This window comes from Podarcis raffonei, chromosome 2 (assembly GCF_027172205.1).
Source record: "Podarcis raffonei isolate rPodRaf1 chromosome 2, rPodRaf1.pri, whole genome shotgun sequence".
Lineage (NCBI taxonomy): Eukaryota > Metazoa > Chordata > Lepidosauria > Squamata > Lacertidae > Podarcis > Podarcis raffonei.
In genome coordinates this window covers 117581164-117599414 of record NC_070603.1, presented here as the reverse complement: position 1 = coordinate 117599414, position 18251 = coordinate 117581164, and the positions used below count along the sequence as shown (strand labels likewise).

At 44.9% G+C, this 18251-nt stretch overlaps 2 protein-coding genes across 3 annotated transcripts; one reads left to right on the top strand and one right to left on the bottom strand.

The window, feature by feature from the left end:
• The first annotated feature begins 1958 nt into the window (after positions 1 to 1958).
• LOC128409228 (zinc finger and SCAN domain-containing protein 21-like) lies at positions 1959 to 9017 on the top strand. 2 transcript variants are annotated; one of them, XM_053379523.1, is made up of 4 exons: positions 1959 to 2075; positions 4208 to 5187; positions 6246 to 6372; positions 7891 to 9017. In XM_053379523.1, exons 2-4 carry the CDS (start codon positions 4468 to 4470, stop codon positions 8892 to 8894), a joined length of 1851 nt encoding a protein of 616 aa, XP_053235498.1. In that variant the 5' UTR covers positions 1959 to 2075; positions 4208 to 4467; the 3' UTR covers positions 8895 to 9017. The 2 variants fall into 2 exon arrangements, with proteins under 2 accessions (XP_053235498.1, XP_053235497.1); XM_053379522.1 differs by having other exon boundaries at positions 1962 to 2075; positions 7888 to 9017.
• Positions 9018 to 15555: 6538 nt separating this feature from the next.
• Positions 15556 to 17814, bottom strand: LOC128408790 (butyrophilin subfamily 1 member A1-like). The gene is made up of 2 exons (XM_053378811.1): positions 17808 to 17814; positions 15556 to 17214 (listed from the first exon to the last, which is right to left on the bottom strand). Exons 1-2 carry the CDS (start codon positions 17812 to 17814, stop codon positions 16679 to 16681), a joined length of 543 nt encoding a protein of 180 aa, XP_053234786.1. The 3' UTR covers positions 15556 to 16678.
• Positions 17815 to 18251: the final 437 nt, after the last annotated feature.

The following is an 18251-nucleotide window of genomic DNA, read 5'->3' as shown; positions in this document are numbered from 1 at the left end:
GAGCTACATTTATAGGGACAGGGAACTAGCTAGAAAGGATACATTTTGGAGGGAACAATATCAGGCAATCACAGTCCTGCCTTTTGGAGGAAACCAATAAGACAGAGGGTCCAAATACAGCAGCTTAAATGAACCAATAGTAGCTGTACCCTCTGGAACCAAAAGGCAGTTACCTTACCCTAATGCAGATACAGACAATAATAATACAGATATAAAATCCTTTGACTCAATACACAACATAAATAATGTTAAAAACAAATAAACTTAAGCATTGTGGAGAGACAGGCTCTCTGTTATGTACTGAGTTGAATAGGATCCAAAAGGCAGCAGTCTGATTGGTCCACAGGAGCCACCCAATCCAGCTCCAGGTGGAAGTGAATCCACAACCTGATTGGCCTACAGGTGAATCCCGGAATTAGCTAATCATGTGGGGCCCATTGTGTAAATACAGTGGTGCCTCAGGTTAAGTACTTAATTCGTTCCGGAGGTCCGTTCTTAACCTGAAACTGTTCTTAACCTGAAGCACCACTTTAGCTAATGGGGCCTCCTGCTGCTGCCGTGCCGCCAGAGCACGATTTCTGTTCTCATCTTGAAGCAAAGTTCTTAACCTGAAGCACTATTTCTGGGTTAGTGGAGTCTGTAACCTGAAGCGTATGTAACCTGAGGTACCACTGTAATGTATATAAAGCAGACATTCTGGTGGAATTCCATTCCTCCTCACCACTATGAGCTGAATAAAGAGCATGAAATCCACTCTCAGCTCCAAGTATATTTCAAATTCCCCCTCAGTCTGCCTTTGCCTGAGGGTTTGTTGCCGGAGCTGGAGAGATGACAAGCCAGAGTGGTGCATGCTCTGGTTATCTCCCGCTTGAACTACTACAATGCGCTCTACGTGGGGCTACCTTTGAAGAGGACACAAAACTACAACCAATCCAGAATGTGGCAGCTAGACTGGTGACTGGAAGCAGCTGCTGGGGCAATATAACACCTGTCCTAAAACATCTTCAGTGGCTTCTAGTGCATTTCTGAACACAATTCAAAGTGCTGGTGCTGACCTTTAAAGCCCTAAATGGCCTTGGCCCTGCCTGAAGGAGCGTCTACACCCAGGTCCTTTTCCAAGGGTCTTCTGCTGTTTCCCCCACTGAGAAGCAAAGTTGCAGGGAACAAGGCAGAGAGCCTTATCGGTAGTGGCTCCCTCTCTGTGGAACACCCTCCCTTCAGATGTCAAGGAGATAAAGAATTACAGTGGTATCTCAGGTTAAGTACTTAATTCGTTTTGGAGGTCCGTTCTTAACCTGAAACTGTTCTTAACCTGAAGCACCACTTTAGCTAATGGGGCCTCCTGCTGCCGGCACGCTGCCTGAGCACAATTTCTGTTCTCATCCCGAAGCAAAGTTCTTAACCCGAGGTACTATTTCTGGGTTAGCGGAGTCTGTAACCTGAAGCGTCTGTAACCTGAAGCGTATGTAACCCGAGGAACCACTGTATATAACTTTTAGAAGACATCTGAAGGCAGCCCTGTATCAGGAAGTTTTTAATGTTTGATATTTTACTACGATTTACGTATGTTGTAAGCCACCCAGAGTGGCTGATGGGTGGGTTATAAATAATAAAATTATTACGATTATTACTAAAGCAGTGTAGTGCAGAGGGAGCGTGTTGGGCAACTAAGAACACATGTTTCCACACTAGTTATCTGATTTCAACCTTTTGTATATTTTTTAATTGTATGGTTTTATGTCCACTTTGATTTCTAAAATAAACTTCCATGCTAATTTTTTGGGGGAAATGCGGGCATCGCTTTGCACCACTGACAGTCAGTTATGAGACTTCCAGCCCATCTCTTGCTCAGGCAAGTTCTGTGATCGCAGCTAAGCGCCACAAGCTATGAAGGGGTTAAAGCAACGGCGTTCCGAATCCTAGAGCGGCCCAAATATATGTCAAAGGAAGATGATGCGCAGCGGCGGGCGGAAGGGAGACGCTGCTTTCCGGTTCCCTCCCTCCCTCTCTTGACTGGCACCTGAGAATGACGTAGCTGTGGCGGCAGGTTCTCTGAGAGGGAAATGAGAGAGCAGGTGAGTGAAAGGTGGGAAGAAGCGGAGGGTCTGCCCAGGTCCGCTTCTGTTTTAATTTAATTTAATTTTTTAATTGCTCCTTATTTGAGCTTGGGGAGGTCTCATAAGACAAGAGGACCAGGGCGACGGAGGCATCCCCATCACATGGGTCAGCTGCTGGTAAAAGTTGCAAGCTGGCCCTCCCATTAAGCAGAATGAATTGGGGAACTGGTTTTGAATGGCCAGGTTTGGGTGCTGTGCCTTTTGTTGCTGATAGCTCCGTTGGTGAGAGCATGGTGCTGATCACATCGAGGTCTGGGTTCAAGTCCCCATATGGGGCACCTGCATCTTCCTGCGTTGCAGGGGGTTGGACTAGATGACCCTCAGAGGTTCCCTCCCACTGCACGGTTAGACTTTCCAAGTGCAGGGTGCTATTTTCCGCCCTGCAAAATGTCTTAGGCCAGCCCTGCTTCAGGGCTGCTGAGAACCCCCACCCACTCCCAATCTTATGTATGGCCTTATCTGCACTATACATTTAAAGCAGTCTCATACCACTTTCAGCAGTCGCTGCTTCCTCCACAGCGGCGTAGCGTGGGTTGTCAGCACCCGGGGCAAGGCAAGTAATTTGCGCCCCCTAACCCCTAACCTGCCGCTGCTGCCAGCTTCTTCTTGCTGCTGCCTGGGCTGGGGTATTTACGGTAAGGTAGCCACGGCGGCAGCGGCGGGTCCGTGTCAGGTGATCTGAGGCGAGTTGCCGCTTGTGCTGCCGCCCAAACGACGCCGCTTGCCCGGAGGAGGAGGAGGGCAGAGAGGCGAGGAAAATGCAACAAGGCCCAGCAGCTGCAGCAGCGGCGGCGGCGGGGGGCTGTGAGGAGGGGCTGCCTGGCGCGCCCTCCACGGCGAGCGCTGAGAGCCGCTGCCTGCTGGACGCATGCACAGCTCGTCGGTTCCGTGAGACATGGGGCTCTGCTACAGCCTGCGCCCGAGGCTCTTTGGCGACTCCGGAGGTGGCGAGCGCGCCCCCCCCAGATGTTGCGCCCGGTGCGGCCGGCCCCCCCTGCACCCCCCACGCTACGCCACTGTTCCTCCATAAAATCCTGGGGAGCGCAATTTGTTAAGGGAACTGAGAATTGTTAAGAGACACAAGCCCACATTCCCCTCCAATTCCAAGAGTGTCTTCTCAATTCAGCCGTTTTCTAAGGGACTCTGGGATTGTTTTAAAGTGTTTTAGAGGCTGTAGCAAGCTATCCTGGCTGTTTACATCACCTTGGCTTGTGAGCACAGGAGGGGAATTAAGTATCATGTGCCTTGAGTATTTTTGTCTGTAGGCTCCTTGGGAATTAAAATAGATTTTTGGAGGTGCGGAAATAGCAGACCCAATTAATATGGGGTATTCAGAGATTCCGAGAGGTTTTAGTCTTCAGTCCTGTCGCAGGAACCCCCCCCCCAATCATTCAGCTTGTACAAACTTCACACACACTCACACACTACATACACTACGCTTCTGTTATAAATTCATAGAAAATCAACCATACATCGGATTTGCACTGTTCCACTTTTATTTTACTCCATGAAGGCCAACCCTGATGGTCCTAGACAGAAGACCATCAAGATCACAAAGAACTTGCATATGGGAGTGGATTCAGCAGGGACTGGAACAAAGGACAATAAACAGCTCTTCCCTCTGTGGGCAGGAAACTGCAAACTCCCCTCTGTCACCTGGAAAGTACTCATGGGGAGGCGGAAAGGGGGAACCAGCCAGGTGACAGGACACTCAGGTTACCACCACAACTCCTCCCTCAACCCCTCCTTTCTGTGATGTAGGTGTGATGTATCTGAGGGGTGGTCTAAGTTACACCCCTTCTGTGATGTATGTATGATGTTTCTGGGGGTGGTCTTGATCTACAGGGTGGCAATTTCAAAAGTCTTTATAAGGCCTTGCACACCATTTTTCTGGGCCCCTCCTCTCTCCTGCAGGTGAGCGGAGCACCCTGTTGCAACAGACCAATAAAGGCCAAGCCTACAGGCTGCTGTTTTGCTCCAAGTTATCCTGGTTGGTATCTTTGTTTTTGTCCAAGGGAGCCCTCGGATTTTTCCGTTAACAGTCCTATAGATTTTCTCTCTTATTTTTCCCTCCACTCCCCCCTCTGTAGTTGAAGTTTGGTCGTATTAGCTTCAAGGACAGTCAGATTCTGCTGGTTGTTGAAAGATCCAGATGGTTTGCAGTCTCATTTGAAGAGTCCAGCTGGATGAATATCTTTAGCTGAAGGACAAGGATATTAGCAAGAGCGCCGAGGCATCCCTAAAGGGTTGATAGTGAAAGAGAGAGCAGAGAAGAGGCGCAACAAGGCCAGTCCCTGTGGGAAGAAAAAGCCTGTGACGCAAGAGATTGTGGCTGGTGCTAAAGCTGGTCATGGAACCCGAAATCAAAATGGAGCAGAGCTGGAGCCCTGAATTTGGAGAGCAAAGATCAATTTGTCCGAAAACTGGGAGACTCAAGGAAGTTCTCCTTGTGGAAGCCCAACAAAATGTGAAACAGGAGCCAAACGATGAGCCGTCAAGGAACTGGGATGCCCAGTTGCAGGAGTTTTTGAAGATGCTACAGGATTCCCATTCTGGAGAGAGAAACCCACAAGTGCCTGAGACAAGGGATTGGGACAATCCCAGAGTATTGGAGGTTACTTCTGAGGGAGTGACAGGTGACCACACCTGGCCCAGAGCATTGTGGGCTTCCCAAATCCAGCCACGTCTTGCTGGGGAAGCACAAGAGGACCATGAGACCAATCTGGGTGCCACTCCCAGTGGGAAGGAGAAGGCAAGAACTCCGTCTGGGGATGGTGCCGAGATGGAGAGGCTGCGCCGGTGTTTTCGTGAGCTCTGCTACGAAGAGGCCGATGGGCCTTACAAGCTTTACAGGCAGCTCCAGGAGTGTTGCCATCAGTGGCTGAAGCCAGAGAGACACACCAAGGAGCAGATCCTGGAGCTGGTGACCTTGGAGCAGTTCCTGGCTGTCCTGCCACTGGAGATGCAGAGCTGGGTGAGAGAACGTAACCCAGGGAGCTGTGCCTGGGCAGTGACCCTGGCGGAGGAATTCCTTCTGAGTCAGAAGGAGGTCAACAGCTGGGAAGTGCAGGTAAGATGATGTTTCCAAAGTTGTGTCCTTGGTCACATCCACAGCATACATTTGATGCATGTGTGGATCATATGGCTTCCTCCAAAGTGTCCTGGGAACTATAGTTTATTAAGGGTGCTGTGTGTTGTAGCTCTGTGAGGAGTAAACTACAGTTCCCAGAACTCAATGGGGAGAAGCCATGTGCTTTAAATGTGTACTGCAGGGATCATAAGCATGCCTGAATTGGGTTTCGAAAATGGTGCCCTTGAACCACTCTTGGGTCTTGAGTTGCTATGACTACTACTACTACAGTGGTACCTCGGGTTACATATGCTTCAGGTTACATACGCTTCGGATTACAGACTCCACTAACCCAGAAATAGTACCTCGGGTTAAGAACTTTGCTTCAGGATGAGAACAGAAATTGTGCTCTGGCGGTGCGGTGCGGCGGCAGCGGGAGGCCCCATTAGCTAAAGTGGTGCTTCAGGTTAAGAACAGTTTCGGGTTAAGAACGGACCTCCAGAACGAATTAAGTACTTAACCCGAGGTACCACTGTGCTGCTATTATTATTATTATTATTATTATTATTATAACTTATTATCACTCTGTTTTTTTTGCCAATGCAACCCAAAGCGACATACAACAATGTTCGTAAGCAGAAAGCCCCAATTGGGCACCCAGCCACCTTGACAAAGCCAGTGTCAAGGCAGGAGTGGGGAGCAAGTCAGCAGTAACTCACAAAGTGTCAGTGAAATTCACTCTTTATTCAAAGAAACAAAGCAGCTCAGGCCTAGTGATCACAGCAATTCTTCCCAGTAGATCTTGACCCAATGAGGCAGTTGTGAGGAACCTGAGACTCCTTCCTCTTGTCTCCCTTTGCTCCACCCTCTTCATTCCCCTTTGTGTTCTGGGAGACCAGGGGGCTCATATTATGTCCTTACATTCTTGTGACAGATTGTGATAATATCAAATCCTTGTAATAAGTAACATTTATCGCCAACCTCTAAACACACATTTTGCCTGCACTGTGACTTGGTTTTGAACTGACTCTTCTTCCCTCCATCTTCCCCACTGGCAGATCACAGAGATGTCAGAAAAGGAGCTTGTAAATCCCCGCAAGGCAGAACAGGCTCTGCCGGGCATGGTGAAGATGCAGCTTTCCACAAGGCCCAAGCAGGGGGACAAGCAGAGTGTGAGCTTATTGGGTGAGTTCCTCTGGGGTCTGTCTCTTCGAATATCTCAGGACTCCTGAATTTCCAGTTTTGTTGTTTTCCCCCACCTAAAATGGAAGGCTCGTCTTCCCAGGTCACCTTCTTTCTTTTTTTTTCAAATGCTTTTTAATGAGATTTAAGAACACCAATACCAACCAACAAAAACATCAAATCTTATTACATATTACATATATCCTACTTTATGCTCCATAGAGCCATTGACGTCCGTCCTTCCCTTCTGCAAGTTTTCTTATTCCAATCTATAATTCACAGTTTCATTGGTTAAAAATTACTCTGTGATATAAGATTTAATTCAGTCCTGCCAATGTTTTCATATTTGTACAGTTCTCACTTATATAAACCATAAATTTACTCCATTCTTTTTGGTACTTCGTCTCCTCCTGATTACGAATTCTGTGTGTCAATTTAGCCATTTCAGTGTATTCAACCAGCTTTATCTGCCATTCTCTTATCGTTGGCATCTCCTGTAGCTTCCACTTTTGGGCTATCAAAACTCTAGCTGCTGTTGTTGCATACACCTTCAAGCTCTGTGGGTTTTGGGGCCTAAAACTGTCCACACAACTGGCCACTGCCTGCTAAGTTGTGGTCCTGCTCAATTATGGGGCAGATCAATCATTTTTGCAAAGGGGGCAGAAGCACAGAGAGGGAAGCTTGTCAGTCTAGACCAGGGCTGGGTGCTGAGCTTCCCTATTTGGCCGACAGGTCCATTTTTTAAATTGCATCTGTAATTCAAAAAAATTCAGTACCTATATATGCAATTCAGAAACACACAGATAGATAGATTTAGAACTGGAAAATGTGCATAAAGGAACTTCAAAAATGATCACATCCTCTAGAATAAAAGGTTCCACATTTGTTAGAAATTGATCTCTTATTGTGGTGACACCTACACATTGGAACTCCCTGCCTGTTGACATTAGGCAGGCATACCCTTTTTGACTCCTGTTAAAACATTTTTTGTTTATAGACAACCCTAGTAAGATATTAGAATGCTGATGTGTTTTTGGTTTATTGCTGGTTTTAATTTTCTGAGCATTTTAATTGTTTTTAGTGCAATCTTACTGTTTTATTATTTTTTAAAACTGTTTTGGGATTCTCTAAAATCAAACGGCTTATAAATTTTGGGGCCTGTTTAATTTGGTGGGGGAAAACATAGTAGAGCTGTCTACATTTTGGCATGGAATGGAGAAAGGGAATAGGGAGAAAAAGGAAGTCCACTTTCTCATAATACTTTGTATCACAAGCGGTAGAAGATTCATGATAGACAAAACAGGAAGCACTTCTTCAGAAAGAGCAAAGCTGGAGCCAGTGCTATTTTTCTGGAAAAAGAGGTGCCGGAACTCACCATGAACACTTCCCTTGTTCTCTTATAATGGCAATGGGACCCACCTGGGAGGAGCCAGAACCAAACTGCAGTGTGTTCTGGCTGAAAAAAGGCCCTGGTTGGAGCTATGTCTGATTCCTACCCTGATTCTCTTTTTCTTCCAGCAGGGGACAGGCGACTGAGTGAAAGCAAGGGGCAGAAGCGCTTGCGAGAAAGTCCTGAACAAACAGAGCAGCGGAAGACAACCTTGAAAGCAAGCCAAGAGAAGGATTTCTTGTGCCAGGGAGAAGCTGATAAGAACCAGCGTAGGGCAGAGACACAGAAGAGAAAAGTCACAGAGAAGGAAGCAGATCCATTTATTATCCAAAAGGGTGTTTGCAAAGATGCCCCCAAGCAGCATAAAGAGAATGACATGGAATATGACACGGGTGGGGAAATCTGTGGTCAAATGGCTCACGGGAGTACAGACGGGGCTATTCCCACGGAGGAGACGCCATACAAGTGTTGGCAATGCAGTCGGAGCTTCAGCAGCAGCTCAGACCTTTTGATACACGAGAGAAGCCACGTAGGTGAGAAACTGTATAAATGCTCCCACTGTGGAAAGAAAGAGACAATCCAGACTGGCCAGACTGCGCATAAATGTTCCCACTGCGGGAAAAACTTTCACTGGATCCCTCAAGTAAAAACCCGTGGGAGAGAAGAACGCTATTCCTGCACAGAATGCGGTAAAAGCTACTCCTCCAAGTCAGTCCTCCTCAAACACCAGCAACTCCACAGAGGCGAGAAACCTTATAAATGCTGCTTTTGCCCGGAATCCTACATAAACTGGTGGGAGCTCAAAGCTCATCGGCAAACTCACCGAGGCGACACACCGCATAAGCCATATAAATGTTCGCACTGCGGGAAGTTCTTCCTTTGGAACTCACAGTTTCTGTCCCGCGAGAGTAGCCACACAGCCCTCTGCTGCTACTGCGGGAAAGGCTTCGTAAAAAACTCGGAGCTCGTTGAACATGAGAAGACCCACACGGCAGAGGAGCCGTTGGCGTGTTTTATCTGCGGGGAAAACTTTGGAGTCAGTGCTGAACTGCTTGCCCATGTGCAGAAGCACAGAGAGAACACGCTTCAATGCTCGGTTTGTGGAGGTCTTCAAGAACAGTTTGTAAGCCCGTAAACTAGAAGTTATGGGTGACAGCCAGTCACTGCCTCCCGCTTGCACAACGTACTTCTCTTGGTGTTGTATATTTTAGCCATCAAAGGCCTCCTTTAAAAATATTAAAATTGTAATGTTTTAAAATTCCTCGTGAATATGAAGGGCGTGCGTGAACCTGCGCTTGGTCAGATTTCAGAGGCATTACAGAGGCATTACTTAATAATTATCAATTGATATTTATTAAGGATTGGAAAATTACTGTGGGGTTTTTGCGTGAAAGAGACAGTCAACATGCAGTATCTGGATCTGAAGATTGAAAAAAATATTGGCTTATAGAAAATAGAATGATTGGATGTCAATTTGAGTGAATGCTTTGAACAAGTTGTTATATTTACTTGACAGAGAATCAGAAGTCTTTCCATCTTTTTCTATTTCTCCCTTTTTCTTTTCTTTTTCTTCTGTTTATTTTTTCCCTTCTCCCTGCTCCTATTTCTTTTTAGATTAGATTTTAAAAAGTATTTCTTTTATTCAGGTATAAGAATATACTTTGCACTGTGTATAAACTTTTGAATACCTTCGGATGAGTATCAATAAAAATAAAATGTGGAAAAAAGGAACCAGTAGTGGTGTCCATAATCTGCCCAGCCCCGTATGTTACTCTTAGAGGTGGATTTGTAGCTGGTTGACTACAACTTTTTTCCAGGATGATGAGGAACCATTAATGAGTACTCTTTGGGGGTCAAAGAGTACTCATTAATGGTTCCTCATCATCCTGGAAAAAAGTGACAAGTGGGGTGCTGCAGGGTCCTGGGCCCATTGTTTTCCAACGTCTCTATAAACAACTTGGGTGAAGGTATTTGAGGGGATGCTGATTAAATTTGCAGGTAACACCAAACTGGGAGAAATAGTTAATGCCACAGAATACTATATCGGGTTTCAGGATGACATTAACAGATTGGAGAGCTGGGCCCCAGTAACAGAATGAATTTCCATATGGACAAATGTCTGGTTCTACACTTAGGCAGGAATAGTGCAAATTTAAGATGGAGGACACCTGACTTGCCAGTAGCACATGTGAAAAGGATCTAGGAGTCCTAGCAAACAACAAGCTTAACATGAGTCAACAGTGTGATGCAGCAGCATAAAAATCTAATCCTACACAGCCACACAAGTGTTTAGTCTTTTGGGAAAGTTTTCTGAAATGTCCCTTATCTTAAATCGTATGAATCATAGATCATAGTTCTCCATAGAAGAACTATGGAGAAAGAACTGGAAATTTACAGCCTGTGAAGTATTGAGGGAAAATCTAATCAATATGTTTTATAGATGGTACTTAACACCTACCACGGTGTTAAGGGACGCGGGTGGCGCTGTGTGGGAGCCAGGGTGGGAGCCAGAAAGCCCTGGCAAGGTTTGTAGTGCCACCTGGTGTCTTGCTGACCCAGTGACCAGCATGTTTGTGCCTTACAATGTATTAGAATTGTATTGACCTTAAAAGGAGTTGTGTTTCCTCTGGGCAGTGTTGACCCTATATGGTGTGGGTGGGTTTAAGCTGGCCAGATGAGGTAACATGAGACACTGGCAAGCAGCCATGCGGCTGGAGAGAACAAAGGGTAATAAAAGTGACCGGACTGGAGAGGAGAAGATGTCTGAAAGAGCTGCTCCATCAGTCCAAGGAAATAAGCTAGCTCTCTGCGTCTTTATTTTATGCTGAATTGCGCCACTTGGAACAGCGGAACTGCTACAAGTGGTGCCCCGTGTGAGGCAGAATAAAAGATTACGACTGAGGTTTTTAAAAGAGAGCTAAGAAGCAAGATTTGAAGCAAACAGTCTGGGCCAGACTGTGAGAAGATTTTTGATCCAAGCAGTGGATATTCATCGACTTACCTCGCCTGGTAAAGGTTTCAAGCGCTATTCATCTACGGATCCAAGGTTAGTCGATCCCTTAAATATTGATTTTAGAAAAATGGGCAGCTCTTTGACTACTCCCCAACAGAAATTTTTAAAAGACTTAAAATTTCTCCTCTCCTGCAACAAATTGGAAGTCCCTGAGGGTGATTTGATACAGCTCATTCTGTGCATTGATGAACATTGCCCCTGGTTTCCTGCAGAAGGAACTCTGGAATTAAAACATTGGGACAAAATTGGAACACATTTTCATGGGCTTCCCAGCATTGATGTTCGGAATTTAAATGCATGGTGCAAGGTTCGATATGCTATGGATTCTTTATCACCAAAAAATATCTCCATGGCTGCATTGCCAACACAAGCTTCAGCTTCTTTAATTCAGCCTGCTGTCCTGCCATGTGTTCCAGCCCTTGCTTTGCCTGCAGCCCCAGATCCCAAACCTCCAGACTGCAGTTCCTCACCAGAAGACCCAAATCTGCAAAAATACCGTGGTCTGGCTGGAAATGATCCTGCTTTTTCAGCAGCAGCAAAAGCAGCTACCCCTTTGCAACGTGCAGTATTTGCCTGTTCCTTAACTCAGGATACTATGGCATTCGCTGGTGTTCCAGCAGGAATTCAAGCCCAGCTTTTGGTTCCAGATGACTTCAAGCTTTTGGCACGTACAGTTTTACCCCCATCAGCAAGTGTATTGTTTGCTCACGAATGGGAAATTGCCTGTGGTGTTTATGCTTCTGCTTTACTGCAACAAATCAGAGGAAATAATCCAAATATTACCCTCGCAGATGTGATGGATGCTATGATGGGGCGTGAGCCCTATGCTCAGGCTTCAGTACAAGCCACACTGCTGCAGATCTTATTGAGGGATACAGCTCTTGCTGCTAAACAAGCAATGAGAAAAATCCCAGAACCTAGAGAATCATATCCTTCCTTTATGGACAGGCTGATTACAGCAGTGAGTAGCCAAATTGAAAATCCTGAAGCCAAACAAATAATTATCAAACAATTGGCCTTTGAAAATGCCACTGAGGATTGTAAGGTTGCGTTGCGCCCGATAATACACCTTCCTGCCATTGATACAGCTACAATGCTACGCATTGGTCAGTCTGTAGGTACAGCCACCCACAAGGCTCAATTGCTGGCAGCAGCACAAGATAAAAACCAACCTGTAGCTATCAATACAGCATTTCCAGCGTGGCAAACCAAGATCACTGATACTTCAGTGTGGGTAGAACAGTGGCCTCCACCAAAAGAAAAAACTGCAGCAATGGCACCATCTCATTTCTGAACAGCTTATTTCTGAACAATTGACTTTGGCCATATTGAATCATTTTTATCCCACTGGATCCAGCAGACAGGAACAGTTTGCTTTTACATTGCCAGTATATAACAATTTGCAATCCACCCAGTGATATCAGTGGATTGTTCTGCCACAACAGCATGCGGAACTCCCCTACACTTTGCCAAAATTTTGTGAATGAAGCATTGAAACCTTTCCGCATGCGCCACCTAGAGGTGCTGAACACAAGCTGCATCTGGCAGTATTTGCTACACCATTGTTGCCAACAGAAAATTTATATGCTCAGATGGACAAGAAGAAGACTATCTGCATTATAGAATGGTTACATTTACCTCATACCCCTTTGAAGAACATTTATTCAGCAAATGAATCCACATCAGACAATTGTTATCAAAGGACGCTCACGTGCTATAACTTTGAGCAGTTTTGATGTTGCATCAATTTATATGCCATTTTCACAGACTGAACAGCAGCATTTATTGATCACAAATGCTGCCATGCAAATTGTTTTGGCTGATTTTATAGGTCATCATTTTTAATCCTCTAAAGGATGACCGTTTGACAATTTCTGACACAGGTCACTTATGTTTTGACAAACCCTTTATTTCTCACACCTCTCCCCTCTGCACTAACCCTTTTCATGGATGGAACGAAAAATAGGGGGGGGGTGACATGGGAAGAGGGAGGAAAATGGAAAAGGTTATTTACCTCTTCACAGTCTTCTGCCCAGCGAGCAGAGCTAGCGGCTGTGATTCTTGCCTTTCAATCCTTTCCTACTCAATCTTTCAATCTTATTGTGGATACTCAGTATGTATATCGCTTTTTGCTATTTTACCAATATCTTATATAACTCCTTCTTTGGATTCTGACTTGTTTTCCTTGTTTCTTGCCCTGCAAGCCTTACTTCAGCACACTATCCGCTGTTTCTAAGTCATGGGTAAACCTACGCGTATCAAAACTGATAATGGTCCAGCATATATTTCTAAAACATTTTCGGAATTTTGTATGTTGTGGAATGTGAAATTAACTCATGATATACACTTTAACTCCATAGGGCAAGCGATAGTGGAAAGAGCGCACCTGATGTTCAAAACACTATTGCTAAAACTGCTTGGCGGCCGAAGCATTCGAACAGCACTCATTCCTTCAGCTGTTCACCAAGTTCTTTTTGTGCTTAACATTCTTTTATATCCAAATACTAGGACCCATACTCCTGCGGAATTGCATTTTAGGAAGGAGGAGGCACTCCCCCACCCCTTGGTGGTGTACAGACGCTTGCCTGATCCCGCATGGCATGGACCTGTCCCGCTGATCACGTGGGGACGAGGGTATGCGGCAGTGGACATCGAGGACAAGCCTTTATGGGTTCTAGCTCGATGCGTGCGGCCATGGCGAGTCCCTTCAACTGTGGAAGTGCCTTCCTAACCATTTGCCTTGCCATCCTTTGCTGCACCGTTATACAAGGAAGAGAAGCAGAGGACACAGTCCAGTTGAAACCACCATATTTCACCTTATTGGCTGGCAAGCAGCAGTTGCCTGAATCCTACACTGGCTGGCAGTATTCACGGCTCAGCCACTCTCGAACTATAAGAACAGTGTTGTTGAATAAGACTTTTAAGGGTGAAAATTATCATAAGATATGGAGGAATAATATTTTTGTACAAGTTATGATTAAGTTTACTAGTTTATTGCATGCTTCTAAATGTTGGGTATGTATGCCTGTCCCCATTGTTTTCAAATTAAAGAGGGGAAAGAATCATGGGGCATATATCCAAACTGTCAATAGACATTGAAATTCATGTTTAATAGCTCTTGTTCTCTTACAGGAACATACAGTGACCAATCTCAGTGCTATAGAAGTGACACCAGTGCATGGCTAATAAACTAGAAAGGAAGCCTACCATGCAGCATGGAATCAGAATTCTTACATTCTTAGCTTCCTGATGGAAGTTGGCTTCGACATTTATTGATTATAGTGATTATTATAGTAGTTATTTGCATTATTTTGTGTTGCTATATACAATGTATTCATTCTTTTTTGTGTTGCTATATACAATGTATTCCTTTCTTAATTTCTGTATGTACTGCATGGTTCTCCAGTCCACGGCCCGCTTCCGGTGTCAAAAGAGTCGCTTCTCGCGCTCGACAAAGCCATTGGTACTGATATATATGATTATGCTTAAAATATAAAGAAAGAGGGCATGTGGGAGCCAGGGTGGGAGCCAGAAAGCCCTGGCAAGGTTTGTAGTGCCACCTGGTGTCTTGCTGACCCAGTGACCAGCATGTTTGTGCCTTACAATGTATTAGAATTGTATTGACCTTAAAAGGAGTTGTGTTTCCTCTGGGCAGTGTTGACCCTATATGGTGTGGGTGGGTTTAAGCTGGCCAGATGAGGTAACATGAGACACTGGCAAGCAGCCATGCGGCTGGAGAGAACAAAGGGTAATAAAAGTGACCGGACTGGAGAGGAGAAGATGTCTGAAAGAGCTGCTCCATCAGTCCAAGGAAATAAGCTAGCTCTCTGCGTCTTTATTTTATGCTGAATTGCGCCACTTGGAACAGCGGGACTGCTACAGCGCTGTGGGTAAAACCTCAGTGCCTAGGACTTGCCGATCGTATGGTCGGCGGTTCGAATCCCCGTGGCGGGGTGAGCTCCCGTCGTTCAGTCCCAGCTCCTGCCCACCTAGCAATTCGATAGCACCCCCAAGTGCAAGTAGATAAATAGGGACCGCTTTATAGCGGGAAGGTAAACGGCATTTCCGTGTGCTGCGCTGGTGCAGGCTCGCCAGCTGCGGCTTCGTCACGCTGGCCACGTGACCCGGAAGTGTCTTCGGACGGCGCCGGCTCACGGCCTCTAGAGCGAGATGAGCACGCAACCCCAGAGTCGGACACGACTGGCCCGTACGGGCAGGGGTACCTTTACCTTTAACACCTACCAAAATAGCTAAAATGTATAAGACAAAAACAAATTGTGCTGGAGGTGTGGTAAAACAGAGGGGACACATACATGATTGGTGGACCTGTGAAAAAAGCAAAAGCTTCTGGAATATAGTATATGATGAGCTTAAAAAAATGTTTCAGTATAACTTTATGAAAAATACAGAAGCTTTTCTACTGGGGATAACAGACACAGGTATAGAAGATCAGAAAATATTCCTCTATGCCACAGGAGCGGCAAGGATCCTAATTGCTAAAAACTGGAAAAAAGAGATTGTGCCAACAAAAAAGGAATGGCAAGACAAACTGTTAAGAGTATATTGAACTGGCTAGATTAACAGAGGCAATTAGAGATCACACTAGACAAGAGTTTCAAAAAGCATGGGGGAAATGCAGAGAATACTTCACAAAACAGTGCCCTAAAATACCTACCTGGACTTGTTTCAATTATATCTCTGCAGGAGACTTTGTGGATATTTAAGTTATAATTAGAAAAATCAAAGGAAACAGCTTATAAGAAGTAAATAAGGAGGCCAGATACAGGATAAAGGAAGTCTTTTATTTGGTTGTTTGTATTGTTGCATGTTATATTTATTGTATTTCAGTACTGGGGGAGTGGGGGTTTATGTTATGCTGTAAATAAAATTTCCAATAAAAATTAAAAAATATATATGAGAATACACACAAGGCTGAAACTGTTCATACTGTGGGAAACGTTTTACCTCAAACTCCATTCTCCTTTGACACCAGAAAATTCACATAAGAGCGGATGGAGATAAAGTTGTTGTGCTGGACTGGAAGATTAATATTCTTGATATTTAGTGATATTAACAATTGAAGAGCCCCCTTTTGGACTTTTTGTGTGGAAAGGAAATTAACGAATTAGAGATATCTGAGGCTGAAGATTGGGGAAACACTGCCTAGCAGTTTTTCTGAAAAGGCAAAACTGACCAGAAGGCTTAGGAACCAAGAAGACAAAAGTTTTAAGAAAGAATGGGAAAGATTTATAATTTATTTAAGGATTTTAACAACACTTGTAATGTAACAAATACGTTGGATAACTTGGATAGACTTAAAATATAGACAATGAAATAATATGCAGCTGAAAATGATGACAATAAGACCCATGGAGAGGATGGTGGGAAGTCTTGAGATTCAGATAAATCTCTAAATTTGAGTGTATTTGATAATGTTATAACTTTATACTTGTAAAACCAAATAAAAACTATTTTTTTAGAAGAAGAAGATTCGAACTGCCGACCTTCTGATCGGCAAGCCCAAGAGGCTCAGTGAAATGCCAACCGCATTACAAAACATTTAACGAACAAAAACAAACCAATAATCCGCACTCCCACAACACATTTAAAAGGGCATTGTAGGCCAATCAGCCAAAGGCGTGTTTGAAGATAAATTCAGTGAATTCCTATTGAGGTCTTATTTATTGGAACTCTTACAGTGTTACTGTCTGCTGCCAAGGGAATGGCGGGGGAGGGGAGTCTACAATTTTTGTCTCTTTTGCTGCTTCTGCAGATCATTACTGGAATGAATCCTCTCAAAGGGCAACCCAAAAACTGCTATTGTGAGGTAAATGTTGGTCTTTAGACCTGTCATTCCGGTCTGGAAAGAAACTCCCAACTGGGCCTGAGAGGCAGATTTAGTCTCCTCAGGAGATCCTGAGGTGGGTTTTATAATTTCCCCACAGATAAAAAATAGGGAGGAGGGTCTCTCCAGAGAACTTTGCTCCTGAGAACATGTAGAGTTCGGCTCCTGAGTCAGCAGCATAAAAAGTCACACGTCCCCCTTCATAGTCCAGAGTCACCCGGATCCTCCTGGGCTCCTCACTCAGGGACAGAGGAGAGTCATCAGGGAAGGTGCAGGCACAGTACTCGCTTTCCCACTTCCCCACAGCCCAGATCCCTCTCTCAGGACAGAAGTCGACAAAGCTTAAGGAGAAGCTGCCCTTTCTCTCCACAGACTTCCTGGCGACCCCCAAAGTCCAATATTCCCCACTTTTCACAGTGACTTCCCAGAAATGTCTGCCTGCTGTGAATCCCTCACGTCCCAACACACAAGGCCAGTCACTGAATCTCTCAGGATTGTCAGGCAGGTCTTGCTCTTTGTCTCCCCTTCTCACACTTTTCCAATCCTCAGACAGGATGAGTTTGGGATGGGCTGTGTCTGGATCTAGAGTGATATTTGCTGTTGGAGGGCAAGATGAGGGAAAGTGAAGATTAGGCAGAGTCAGAGACTGACATCGTGATCCAAGAAACACCCCAAGAACCAGATTCCCTCTCAGATATCGTATCCAGGATTTGGACATTCCTCTCCTTCATCAGAATGAAGGGGAGGGAGAGAGAGAAATTCCCCTCCTCTGACACTCTCTGTGTAAAATTGGGCATTCAAGGCTTCAGAGGTTTGGGGAATGAGAATTAAGAGAACAGCTATGGACCCTTTGTGCCCTCAAGTTGATGAACTTGGAGAACTGTTATAAAGGAGATATAATGAAATTCAGTTAGAGGGGATTCAAGGAAGTCAGTCATCAATGCGATGAAAGTTGGATATTTGAAGAGATAATCTTTTTATTTTATTCTCTTGAGTGTTTATTGTCTATTGTAGTGTGGTGTGTTTCCCCCCTCTCTTTGTTTTGTATTTTGTTATGTTATTTTTGTGATAAATGTTGAAAAGCAAAAAAAAAATTTGAACGAAAAAAAATGGTTAGAATTGGGGAGAGCGTCAGGGCAGACCCACCAGGAGATAGATGGAACAGGGTGTTTCAAAATGCCCTATTTTACTGTCCATCAGAGTTTGAGATCCTCCAAAAGGGCCACCCCAGATTGGGGAGATGGGTGACAAAATGAAAAAGGAAGTTCTGCATAATGGTAAACAGATACACATTAGGCAGAAAATTGTGGTCTTGCTATGCACTTTGGTTCATCCTCTCTTTGCGGTAGCCACCATTTCTCTCCTCCGACCCCCCATGCACCAGAGTGACAATGTTTTTAGGGAATCCTGGGGGAAATTAAATGATGGCGGCAGCAACAGGAAGGCAAGTGTCACGGGGGATACCCCTGTCTGCAGCAGGAACAAAACAAAACACAATGCAATGCTCAGTTCTGGACTAATTATAACGCCCCGCATAAAATCCTTACAGCCATTTTTCATTACCTTTGAATTGCTTCCTAACACGTTCCAAGAGAGGGTTTATATCACAGAATTCCAAGATCCTCTTCTTCAGC

Bases quoted from the DNA above. Each gene is read 5' to 3' on its own strand.
- LOC128409228 (XM_053379522.1), top strand. From the start codon at position 4,468: ATGGAACCCGAAATCAAAATGGAGCAGAGCTGGAGCCCTGAATTTGGA. The intron at 5,188-6,245 runs GTAAGATGATGT...CCCCACTGGCAG, and splicing joins TCAACAGCTGGGAAGTGCAG to ATCACAGAGATGTCAGAAAA. The intron at 6,373-7,887 runs GTGAGTTCCTCT...TTTTTCTTCCAG, and splicing joins GCAGAGTGTGAGCTTATTGG to CAGGGGACAGGCGACTGAGT.